Here is a 13,529-nt window from a genome sequence, read left to right on the forward strand (position 1 = left end):
GATATGCAGTGTGTACAGGTAAGACCATTTAAACGGACAGCATTTATAGAATGACTATTAAAAGTCAGCGAGTGTCAGTAATGTTAATGTGGTTATGTTAGTAATACACCGAGTGCTAATATAACAGCTTTAAGATGCATTTGTAGATATTATTACGTGTTTTACCGTCTTTATGGTGCTAGCTTAAAGTTACAGTGTAAACGTTAGCTTATATTGGAGTAAAGCTGTTACTGTTTAAACTCACCTGAAACCCTGGCTGATTGTGACCAGCCTGGCAGCTGGCCTCTTTGGCTGGTGGTGGAGCTTGGCCTGGCCTGGGAGCTAGCCTCTCTGGAGCCCAGCCAGAGAAGTCCTACCAGTACCAGTTAGCTCTGGAGGCTTTCTTCTAGTGCTTCTTTACATGTGAGCTTCATTCTGTTACTTTGGGCTGATTTCACTCACACTCATTTTTTACTTTGTACTCATTTTCACTGTGTGCACACTGCTGAGAAAAAGAAGCTCAGCTCATTTCTGCTCTGTTTCATGCGTCTGATTATGCACTCATTCTGAGAACATCTCCACCTCCTAAAAAACAAACTCTCCTAAATAGCACCTGTCACAACCACAACAAGCAGAATCATCTGTGGGACAATAACTTTTTGACCTGTATGCTAAAACTCTTTTATGGTTTGACGAGACACACTGTGATCAGCTTGTTCACTCTGAGCCAGTCTGAGCAGTTAGACGACATTTTTGTAAACCAGCACATGAAGGTGTGGCCCTCTCACCGTCTTCACATGGAGTTCTTTCTTCTCTCAGGAAGCAGCTCACCTGTGTGTCCATGTTTAGTGTCCAGGTGGAGTGGAGCTTGTTGTTCATGTGTGTGTTTGAAGAAACCGTAAGTTTGCTTTGTTTCTTCCTTTGACAGTGTGTCTTTAGGAACTTTACTGTTCTGAAGGCAAAAGTATAGTTTGGATAGAAAGTAAGAAGTTATGGAAAATGGCATGGGATAATAAGTAAAAGGGAGATATTTTTATAGAATACAAAAAACTAAAACAAGCCACTGTTTTGTGAATGGCCTGTTTTTTTTTAGGATGGGGAAACATCTGACTGGTTTATGTAGGTGCAATGCTATGGAAACGACTAAACATGTGCTTATTAGCTGCAGGAAGTATGTTGATCAAACGAGAATGATGAGGGTAGAAATGGGTAGTACTAGTCAATTCCAGTATGAAAAGGTGATTAATCAGTAAAGTCATGATAAAGGGAAAGGAAAGATTTTTCATTTTTTGAAGAATACCAAACTTATCAAGATGATCTGAGGAAATGGAAGTGATGTAGCAGTAAAACCCAGGAGATGGCAGTAGTGCAACATTGTTGGATGCAATGTGCCTTTAAAAATAAAAAGAATAAAAAGAGGAAAAACAACTGTACTGTTCGTTTCTGCTCTATGATGTTTGGACCAAATGTTCAGCTCATATTTCGAGACAAACATTGGACCACTGTTGTGTTTGAAGACAAATCGCATGATTACAGAATTCAGCTGCTTGCTGCATACAATGCTACTACTGCACATTCATCTAAAGTATAATGCCCCCCCGCCTTTTTTGCACAAGTCGAGGAGCGTGTCAGGTTACATTTCCCTGTGTTTTTACTTGTATAACTATATATCTTGAACCTATTGATGGACTGATTCCACACTGGTTAACAGTTAGTAACTCTGCACTGAAACGTGTTCCCGAGATAAACGGCTTAAATCAATCTGTATAAACCTTTAGAGCCATCAGATACTGATCATCACTGGTGGAACATTGCTCTTCCCTTTAAACTGTAAAAAAGAAAATAAAACCTGTTTTGAGGAAGTCGACATTCAGGTTTTAGTGATGTGAAAAACAGCAAGAGGTGAGGCAGCACCAGCTCAGTTCAGAGTTACTGCAAAAAAAGCTGTTTAGAAAAAATAAAGGTTTTCACAAACCTCATTTTCAGCCTGTTTGAAATCCTGTGCTTGTTAAGTATATCTGCATATGGAGGCATGACATTATTTGGACTCTTCAGCATTCCCATGTGTTTGTGTTGATGTCACTTGCCTATTGTGCTTTTTGTTTCTTAATTACTGGATTTGAGTCTGAGTTTTCATCTAGTGTTAGAAGCTTTTGATCATTATTAGTCCCAGAGTATTAAACACTTTGAATTTTCTCATTTTTGAACTGTTTTCAGTCTGAATGAATTTCCACTTGATGCTTTTTTTAAGTTAGTGGTTCTAATCTTGTGTCAAATACATTTATATAGTGTCTCAGTTACACATGTAGATGTGTTAAGTGGCTGAACCGATAAATGGTAAAATTCTGTTTGTTGTAATGAAGTATACTTATTGATTCACGGAGTTAAGGTCAGAGTAACGTGTCGCAGCCTCAAACACACTTATAGCTCTGCCTCCATAACGAATGTGTGAGGTGTAAAGTGCTGAACATAGCCCCGATACTTGCGTTTAATCAGTTTCAAATTAAACACAAATTAACTGTTCAAAAGAAAAATAAGTCTGACAAATGGAAATGTTCAGCTGTGAAGATCAGAACGGCTATGGAACCGATCAGATGGTCGTGTCCAGAATATCTGGTCTGAGTCTGTCATGGTCAGCAGACATGAGGACCTGCGGAGCAGGAAGTAGCCTGATGCTGACTGTCCATGCACTCTTTTAACAAGAACACAGATTTATTCATGAAAAAGAGAAGAATGGAAATGGGAGGAACTGAGTGGAATATAATGTTAATAACTTGGCTAATATGCAAGAAACACATAGTGTGACACTGAAACACGAGGAAGTGTTCAGTTAAACATTGCTCTGCTGACATCTGATGGTTGATTTTTTTGCCCCAGTTCCTCGTCTCGTCGTCAACACCTTCTGTGTGCTTCCTGTTTAATACACTTTAGCTTCCATAATAACTCCCTGTACACTTTAAACCAGTCTGCAAGTCCTGCATTTGGATCCTCTCTCCATTTTTCACAAACCTGAATGTGACAAAAACTAATGCTGACTTTAATGAACAGCTCAGGATCCACCTCTTTTCTTCTCCATATAATAAATATAGGGATCATTATTTCACTGCCTTAAAGATTTTTGAAACATTTCTATATATCTGTGTTCTAAAAGAAAACCAGTCTCTTTGCTCTTTTTTGTTTCTTTTGTTCATGGTAGATTTATTTCTCTAAATCTCCACAGCACCACATTCTGTTTGTAGAATGAAAGTCAGCAGAGAGGCTGGTCTTAGACGAGAATTCAAAAGACTTTCAAACAGAGGATGAACAGGGTTAAAGGAGAGAACAGAAAGGTAAAGTTAGTCCTGTAGTCCAAGAATAAAACTCAGCACAACAGATTATTTTTTAACATTTTAACGTCACAGCATATCTGAGTGAATAAAAGTTGTAGTTGTAGTTGTTGCATTTGTTAATCACAGTCAATCAATCAAACCAAAATCATTATATTAAATTTGCAGCCTTCTGTTAATAACTGAGAACATGTAAAGATAATTAGATATCAGTTTCAGGCATGTCAACAGATGTAATGTGTTACAAATGAATAAAATTATCGATGAACTTAATGTTTTAAAAATCTTTTTTTAATATTACCGTTGATATAAAAAAGTACTAGTGTATTTCTATATAATACAATTATATGGAAAATCATGTCTCTGTACAAATTGTACACAGACATGATTTTCATCAAGTGTAGATGTCAGCCTCTCTTTTTCACTGTGTCCAAAGTATTTGAACTTAGCTGTCCCTCTGATACACATTTCTGAGTCCCTCTTGTTCACTCCCAATAAAAATCTTAGCATGTTTAACTCTGTAACCTCCAGTTTTTGGTTGGAGGGGAGGCAGTTGGGGGAGCTGTAATTGCTAAACTTCTCCTGCAGTTTAAAGTAAAGCTGCACAGTCAGAAAGCACCAGTGTGGCATCAACTGAAAATAGAAATAGAAAAAATCAGCGTGTGTCAGTGAATGCATCGTGTGGGCTTCACGGCTCCATCTAGTGGACTGATATTAGAAGCAGAGCAGCTGATGGCAGCTTCCTCTGCCTCACACTGCTGCCTGACTGCATCCAGCTGACACTGATGATGATGGAAAGCAGGGTTTCAGCTGATGTGCACATGAATGATTTGTGTTTCCTCTGCAGGTAGAAAGTGTGTGTGAATTGAGCAGCATGGATCAGTGTGAGGACAGAGAGGAGGGAGTCCCTCCCTCTAAAAGCACTCTGTGTGGGGAACATGAGAGCCAGACCAAAGCTCAGAGGTGAGATGACCATCTCTAACTGTCCATGACTCTTCTCCATGTCACAGCTCAGCACTCACATCACTGCTCCATCATTATTCACAGGAACCAGCCTGGACTATGTCATGGAATTTTCTATTGGTATTTGTTACTGCATGCAGGAGAACAGACACACACATCAAAAAAAATCCCAGGCTCATAGTAATGAGCTTTCTAACCCATCACAGCGCCCCTTTTATACCCCCCACCCCCCCACCCCCCCACACACACACACACACAGCTCTCTGTATCTTTTAGTTGCAACAGGTTTCTGTCCCACAGGCTGTTGCTGGGCAGAGACTCCCACTATCTGTACTCAGGAAGCTTCAGGCACTGGTCAACATTTAGCACATGCCATAGTGAAACATTGTTAAGCAAAACTAAGCAGTTTTTTTCCACCAGATTATCCTGACATATACACATACGTCATCTAAGCATACAAAGGTTATACAAAAATCATACAGTGAAGTTTTATCCATCTAAATCTAAATTTGAGGGTTAACTAGAATTCCCCCATTACAACTAATTTAATTTAATTTAACTGCTGGATGTTGTTGGATGTCTGTGCTCATGTTTTCTTCCATCAGTCATGTTGTGCTGCATGTCGTAGGATGAGTAGAAACTTTTGAAGCTTAATTTTCACACATTTGATGACACTGTAACCCAAAGTACCTCACATAGATGTTCATGTTTGGCTTTTTTTAATTCACAATGTTTTGTCGCTTTTCACTGTGGTCTCTGCACTTCAGCACTTTGCAGTGCTCACGGCTCCTGCTCTGCAGCTGGCTCTCTGCTGCAGCAGCTCACCCCTCCCCTCTGGCAGCTACTTAAACCAAGTCTATTTCTGGCTGTTTCTGCATAGAGCTGAGTTTATCCCAGCAGTTAAAGTTTGTTGTAGTCAACCTAACCTCATGCAAACTCCACTGAAAGGCACCCGGCCAGCCAGTGGACTCAAACCCAGGACCTTTTCACAGTGAGGTGATGGTGCTAAACACGTCACCCATTCAGCACTGTGATATGAGCATAATTATAGAAAAATCTGAATACATTTAAAATCCATGAATGCAGGCAGGGAATAAATGAGCTTCCATTATGGTTGCTCCCCCTGCTGATAACAGAGGACATCCTTTTAGCCCTTTAAAATGCAGGGTTCGCTCGGTTTTTTAAATCCCTGTACAACTGCTACAGAAATCTCACAAATGTTCGGAGGCCACCAGCTCCAAGCCGACCGGGAGGTTGAGGCACAATGTGCCGGGAGTGTGGTGTTCCCCCTGGCTGTAGTGGGCCTCGACCTCCCGTTAGCTTCGAGCTGGTGGGTAACAGACATCTTCGAAAATGTCTGAGCACTTTGACAAATATGTGATGTCTTGATAAACTGAGCAGGTATTTGAAGTTTACACAGCTACATTCACGCCTGAAAATATCATAAAAGTTTATTTTGTGACCCAGAAAGAATAATATTAAAACTAAGTGGCTGCCACCATTGTTGGCAAAAAAATGGCTGCGCCGTGCTATGAATTCTGGATAGGTTGGGTCACAAAGGATACAGCAACTCGGCCTTCAAATGCGACCTGTGATGAATGCAGTCTTTTTTGCAAGATCTCACAAAAGTTCAACTTAATTTTTTTCCTCCCATGTCCCTTGCGGGGCCCCGCAAACTGGAAGCAAGTAAGCTAGAGCTAGAGCAACGGGTTTTTTTTTCCATACATTTTATGCCATCAGCCTGTCCTAGGTTTGTTTTTGTTTCGTTTTTGTTTTTTTTACCTTCAGGGCCTTATAAGCCTTTATTGGTGTTTTTAAAAATCATGTCTGACTTTATGCTTTTCTGTATCATTTGTGGAATGCTTAGAACTCAAATTGCACTGCTGGAAATAGTTAATTTTGACGCACATGCTGGTTTTTTTTGGCAAATTAGCACTATAATATTTATTTTCATTTTTCCTGTAGTATATATATAAGATTAAAATTTGGGCTATAACGGTTGTATTAATTTATAGCAACTTGAAATGCTCCCAAAAATGGCACTACAGCATGTAAAATTATAAAGATAAGCTTGGCAGACTTGGTTCTGTGGTAGGTCTTAAAGGGTTAAAAAACAAAGAAAGTGCTGTTATCAGTCCAAGCCAACTGACGAGCTAGTAGACATGCTTATTATTGATGTTCATCAGCTAACAAAGAGACTTTAGACACACTTTCTCTCTCCACAGAGGTCCCACATCTTACCAGGATGAATAAGTGACAAACCTTCATAGCACAGAAAACCCAGATTAATCTGAAGTTAGCTGGATAAGAACAAATCTAGACCTCAGGGTTCAGGGCTTGAGATAAGTGTTAACTCAAGAGATAAGTGATGACTCTTACAATCTTTGTTAGAAGAAACCAGATGTGATGATGTGTGACCGCGAAACCTTTTGCTCATTGGCTAATGATTTATTGACCAATCATTAGCCAATGACGACACAAAAAATACCCCAGCTAATCATCTTTTTACATAACTCATAATTTTCTAAAGAGAGTTTTTATTCACTTTGACAAAAATGAGTGACTCAGACCATCAGCTCAGCAACAAAGTGTTTCCTGTAAACTTGTAAAGGACCAGAAGTCTTTGTACAACCACAGCTGTCACCACCTGATGGATAGAATGACAGTTTTAGACAGGTGCTTCCATGCGTGTAAAATGAAAGCTAAAACTGCTCAGACCTTGCTGTCACATTTCCCAAAGTAGTAAAATTAGCAATTTGTGTTCCACTTCATATGCAGTATATTTCTCCCTGTAAAAGTGGACACACCTGAACAATTTAATGCTTCAAATATGTCCTGCCGTGAACTGCGTCCACACTCACAGCTAAAGCACAAACTGCTGCACACTGGAGCATTTCTAAGATAAAGAACAGCATGGAAAGAATGATCAGGTCTGAGTGTTTCTACGCTGAGACGTTTGACTGTGGATCCACTTCATGTGAACATCAGTGCAGGTGAACTTTTCTGTAAACTTACAGAAACAATGTTCTCCAATTCAGCAAAGAAGAGTTTGAGCTGCAGACTGTGAATGACTTTCAGAGTCAAATACTGTGAGCTCTGACAGGTGATTTGTGCTGATTACAGCTGTCAGCTGATGCTTTAGTTTCACTCATATTTAAATGACTTCAGTTCAAACTGAGGGGACAAAACAGTCCAAATGTGGATTAAACATGTGATTCATGCATCTCCAGGAATAAAGCCACAGCCTGCAGGAGCTCATCATCATTATTAAGACTTAGTTCAGTGTATCAGAGAAAACTGAAACATAGAGGTGTGTTCATGACAGCGTCTAATTCGTGATGTCAAAGAAACTTTAGATTATTCAGCAAAGCTGATGTGGAGCTGAGATCTGATTCAACATGAATGTTACATGCACGAAGTTCACGTGTTAAACTATGACAGTCACATATATAATGTGTGAACATCATGTTATCCTAAAGTGTCTGAGTGGCCATAAAAGAGCTTTAATATGGTTTCATACGGAGGTCGGAGATGGCAGTGAACTGCGTGCATAACACTCAGAGCTGTGCCTAATATTCTGTCCATTTCTTGTTTTTGTGTTTTGTTGTTGGAAAGTCTTACATTTCAGCAGGTTAGCTCAGGTATCTCTGCTATGAATCATGTGACCTGGTTTCTAGATTACATGACAGGTCAGAGGTCAGCGACTAACTCAGTTACTTCTGTTAATGTGAACTGTTTGTGGTTTACCTCTCAGACTGACTGAAGTCCTCAAGCAGATGATGATGGAGGAAGAGGAGGACAGAGTAGAGTCTGCAAGATCCAGCTGTCCATGTGTGACCAGTGACCAGTCCAAAGGTCAACCTCCAGACTTCAGTGATGAGCCTGGACCAACAAGGTCAGAGAATTGTAATGAGCTCCCTTAGATGTTTATGATTTCTTGGACAAAAATGGCCTGAATTTTTTTTACAAAGAAAACAATGAAAAAACAAAGATAAAATATTAGACTTGGTCATTTTCCTTTTCAGGACAGTGATGCTGTCCTGAAAAGGAAATTTGTCTTTATCCTGTCTTCCTTCTCTCACCCCAACCAATCACAGCAGATGGCTCCGCCCCTCCCTGAGCCTGGTTCTGCTGGAGGTTTCTTCCTGTTAAAAGGGAGTTTTTCCTTCCCACTGTCGCCAAAATGCTGCTCATAGGGGGTCATATTGTTGGGTTTTTCTCTGTATCTATTATTGTACGATCTACTATACAATATAAAGCGCCTTGAGGCGACTGTTGTTGTGACACATGTGCTATATAAATGAAATTGAATTGAATTGAAATTGATGCTCATATCTGTGGGGAAAGTCTGTACTGTTGCAGTTACAAAAATGTTTATAGTTTCTGCACAAAGAGGTCACAGCAGTTACTGTCAGCAAAGTTTCACACGCTTAACATTTTTTTTATTTTAGAATGGGGAATACTGCAATTAATGATCAAGTCAAATATTTTAGACTTAATTTTCTGTTTTGTTTTGATATACTTCCTGAATATGAATAAGTATATTATTGACCATCTATCAGTGTTAGCTGTTTACTTTTGTTTTTTTTACTGTGATGATTTTGAGTCCACCAGATCCCATTCAGTCTGATTCTGTAGGAAATAAGCCTGAATAATAAGTGATTTTTTTGAAAGCAGTGAGATGTGATAGTGGGGAGCTGATACAGTCAGTCCCGCATCCACTTTTTTTCTTGCACTTTTTATTAAGGCTCGTTAATAAACAACAAATAACAGGTTAGGTGAAACAAGAAAGCAACTATGTTGTTATAACCACTTAATACATGATAGTTTTGTGTAATAACCAGGAAACAGAGCTGCAAAATTTAAAACTGGGTTCTTCTATTCAACAACAAATGAATAACCATGTTAATAACATTTTAAAACAAACTTAATTAGTGATGCATTTAAAAGAATATTACATATGAATACATTAGAATCACATATGAGCGTGGAGGACCATTTTTCACAGCATAGTTTATATCTAGATAATATTACATGGTAAAAATCGGGTAGGAAAGAAAGTGGTTATGGAAGACATATTTAAAATATCGAGACAAATCTGAAAGAGAATAACAATTAGAGCACAAGATTCCACAATAAAACACAGTTCTGGGGGACAACCAGGAGGTTGGCAGCATGGGCAAAATAGGCCAACCCTGTGACCGACGGTGGCAACGGAGCACGCCTGACCCTCCAGTTGACACAGGGAAGTGCTAGCTAGGCTCTCCAGTCCTCATCCTCCGACTATAAGCCTGCCAGAAAGGTGATGGGTGACGAACAAGTAGGCTGAAGTGCCACACCACCACCACTCTCTATTTCTGGCCACAGCAACAGCTGAGCTGCACCAATGACTGTAGTCCGTCCACTAGAAAGAAGTATCTGCAGCTGGTGGGTGATTGCCTCCCAATACACCACTCACAGCCTAGTATGTCCACAGTGTAGATCATGTCCTCCCTTAGCTTGACAGAGGTGGTTGAGAGCTCATCATCTTCAGTACTGTCAAGGCTGGATGGCTGGTGCGTGGAGTGGAACCAAGCATAGACAAAAATCAGGTATGAGAAAAAATTGTAATTTAAACCAAAAGAGAGCAGCTTTTTTTAGGTCTGAAAAGAACAGAGAAATGAAAAGACAAGAGGGAACTAAACTATAACAATACTGGGAAAAACTAAACACAGAGAATACAGAACATCAAACCTAGTCATGGGAACCATTTGAACATTATAACCCGAATCTTGGCAAATGTTGAACAGAGACATGACAATGAACAGAAGAAACTGACACAATAAATCCACATGAGGGTAATTAGGGACACAGCTAACATGAACAGACAAAATCACGCAACTTCATATAGGAGCAAGGAAGAAGGAGGCCTCAAGGAAACTGGATGGACTGGGGAGACACGGAAAACAGTTATGGGAGTTGAGACCAAGGAGACCAAGGAAAGGGGAACACGGCTGAGAGAGAAAGAGAGAGATGAGAGAGAGACATGAAAGTACAATACAGACAGTGGAGACAAGAAATTAAACACAAGGAGGAGAGCATGTAAACTGGTTACTAGTTTGAAGTCTGCGTTTAATCACAAGTTGAAACACATCTTGTTGCTGTGTCATTTTAAATTGGTCATGTTATTTTTGATGCGCCAGCAGAGGTGGGTCGAGTATCCAAAAATTGTACTCAAGTAAGAGTAGCATTACTTTAAAATAGTATTACTCAAGTAAAAGTGAAAAGTAGTCGTCAAAAAAAGTTACTCAAGTAAGAGTAAAAAAGTACTTGGCGAAAAGAATATTCAAGTAGTGAGTAACTGTTTGAAATGTCCAATTTATTTTTTAAATAAATGCTATCAGACAAACAAAAACAAATAAATATACAAATTTTAGTATTTTCAAAAGGAATATATGTAAAAACATCAACAAAATAAGGCACAACAATTCTAATTTCCAGATTTCAGTTTTTCACAACACAAAGCTTTTTTCACCAATAACTACAGTAAATAATATAAATATATAAACAGCCATTCTTAACAAAAACATTTCTGCTCTGAACTGGAAGAAGTAGAAGCTCACATCAAGACAACAGCTCCTCGGTTCATAGTAGCATCGCGCTGCTAACATGCTAACAGCACATTTGAGCTACTCACCACCTCCCTTCCTGTGCTGAATCGTAGCGTAAGTGAATCACTCAGGACTCACTCACCCCCTCCCTCCCGGCTCACAGCTTCTTCCTCTTCTTGGTTGGCAACCAATTTTAAGGCGCATTACCGCCCCCTGGCTCACAGCTCAGTGGACATTAAGATGAGAAAATATATATTTGACACATTTAAGGAAAATACTAATAAAATAAAAATAAATAAATGTTCTCTTTAGAATTTTTTGCTCTTTTTTGCTCTATAAAATAGTTGTTTTCTTTTACAATCATTCATCTTAGCAGTAGGATTTACATGAAAAGAGAAACAAATTAAGTTTGAGTGAAAATATACATTTTTGCACTCTCTGGTCAACTGAAATTTACCATCACTACCTGGGAGGGTTAAGAATTAAAAAGTTCTATTAAATTAATTAATTATTACTATTACTATTACTTAATTAATTAATTCAAAACTTCTCTTGCAGTGCTACTGCAGTAGCTGGAATGTTGGTTTGATTCTAAATGTATTGTTATAATACATTGATTTTTAGTCATGGATCTATGAGGCAAGCCAAAGAAGAAGCAAATAGTTAGCCTTTGGCGCACTTCTTTGTCCTTGATATGTTGTTAAATAGAAACAGGCAGTTGCATTTGCATTTTTCAGCTCTGTTTCCTTCTTATTGCACATAAAACTACTACAGGTAATTGAGTGGTAATTGCTTAGACATTAACACATAATTATGTTCTTGTTTTTCATTGGAACCCTACTATTACCACTCTATTACCAAGCTGTAGAAAAAACCCCCAAAATAAAACAAACAAAGGCTCTGGTGGACTCATTATCACGTTTCATCTCTCAGACTCCTTAGCTCAGAGCTGATTTAACAGGTTACCCCCGAACTTTACATTTAATATCATTGTTTTCTTGCTAACATGTGAGGACTGAAGTTTGGAGGGTGTTTTCAGAAGTCCCCCACCGAAACCCCCCCCTGATGGATGGCAGACATTACCATCAACTGGCTGTGAATCAGACAGGATAGGACCCAGATGCAGACTTGCAGACAGGGCTTAAACTCAAAACACAGCTTTATTACTGAGATGGCAGAAATACAAAACTCACCTAAACTAAACACAGCCATGAGGGAGATCAGGGTGCTGGACACAGGAAACAGAGTGCTTAAATACACAAGGAATGACAAGGAACAGAAAACACATGGGGAAACAAAGCTAAGGCAAATTATACATAGCGAGACAGAAGAAGCAAAACGAAACACCCTGAACATGTGACACAAGACTCAAAATAAAACAGGAAAAGATGTAATGCAAGACTGGCACATTTTGAAACCGAAGAGGGAAACAAGACACAAGGATGCACACAAATACACAGAGAGGGACACAGAGGACAGAGACACAAAGGGAACCCAAAGGTCAAGAAATTAAACTGATTACAAGTTAACTCAGAGACATAATAAAAATGAACTTACAACTAAGCAGTTAAACTTAATATATAACAGACGACAAAACACAGAATGTCAAAATGCTGGGTCAACTGACCCAGAACCATGGCTTTCATGTCCAGCCTCCCGGGAAAGCAGGAAAAGTATCTTTCATGATTTCTTTTTTTATTTTATTTTTATAATTTATCTTCCAGCATGAGGTAGAGAAACCCACACTTCCATCTTCAGTTTGCTTCTTATCTCTAGTCTTTGGCTTATTTTCTCTTTTGAGTTAAGTTTTTTTTTTCTTCCATGTCTTGTATTAGTTTAACTTTATTTTTGTGATTAGGTAATCAAAAAACCCTTTTTGTACACCTTCTTGTTGTCTTTCCTGTCTGTTCCCGAAGAAGAGAAATTATGTGATATATAGTGAATAATCTAAAAAATGGATATCATTTGATAAACTGATGCTGAGTCAGTCCTCCAGCTACAAATATCTTTCAATGTGTTTATAGATTAAACATGGCGATGTGCACAGATGACATAGATTGTAACAAGGTGAGTCACCATATAATTCTCATCTCATATCTGTTAACTGAGCTCTTGTCTTTAGCTTTTTGCAGTTAATATTAAATTAAAGCTAATTACTGTCTATTTGTAACTGACTGCATTACAAAAAATTTAAATAAAGTTTGTTACAGTGATCTCAAGACTTTCCTTTAAATTATATATTCTTTCAGATTTACCCTGTGACTGAATATTCCATATCAAATCGCATCGCACTGCTGATCAATATTAGACATTTTTATGATCTGAAATCAAACCGACACGGTGCTGAGTATGACGCACAAGCCGTGCTCAACCTGCTCTATAATCTGGGCTATGCAGTGGTATATTACCAAGACCTGACTGCACAGGTAAATTCTACAGACAGAAAGCATTATTTCACTTCCACTTAGCTGCTGTTCAAACTGAGTAAAATATCAAATTCATGTTCAACTTTTCTGTTTACAGGAGATTGATGAGGCTCTAATTCGTTTCTCCAAGCATCGAAAGCTCTTTAACACAGACAGTGTGTTTGTGGTTCTCATGTCTCATGGTGACTTGGGAACTATCCGTGGCTCTGACCTGAAGAACTTTGAAATTGATAAAATTTATGAGC

General features: G+C 38.8%; 1 protein-coding gene across 1 annotated transcript in view; it reads left to right on the forward strand.

Moving 5' to 3' along the window:
- Positions 1-792: 792 nt before the first annotated feature.
- LOC106676141 (NACHT, LRR and PYD domains-containing protein 3-like) overlaps positions 793-13,529 on the forward strand; it is a 64,951-nt gene continuing 52,214 nt past the window's right edge. The window contains exon 1 of the mRNA XM_076880861.1: positions 793-877. Within this exon, the coding sequence (XP_076736976.1) occupies positions 821-877 (57 nt within the window). The 5' untranslated portion in view covers positions 793-820. The remainder of the gene's footprint in view (positions 878-13,529) is intronic.

Source organism: Maylandia zebra, unplaced genomic scaffold (genome assembly GCF_041146795.1).
Source record: "Maylandia zebra isolate NMK-2024a unplaced genomic scaffold, Mzebra_GT3a scaffold01, whole genome shotgun sequence".
Classification (NCBI taxonomy): Eukaryota; Metazoa; Chordata; class Actinopteri; order Cichliformes; family Cichlidae; genus Maylandia; species Maylandia zebra.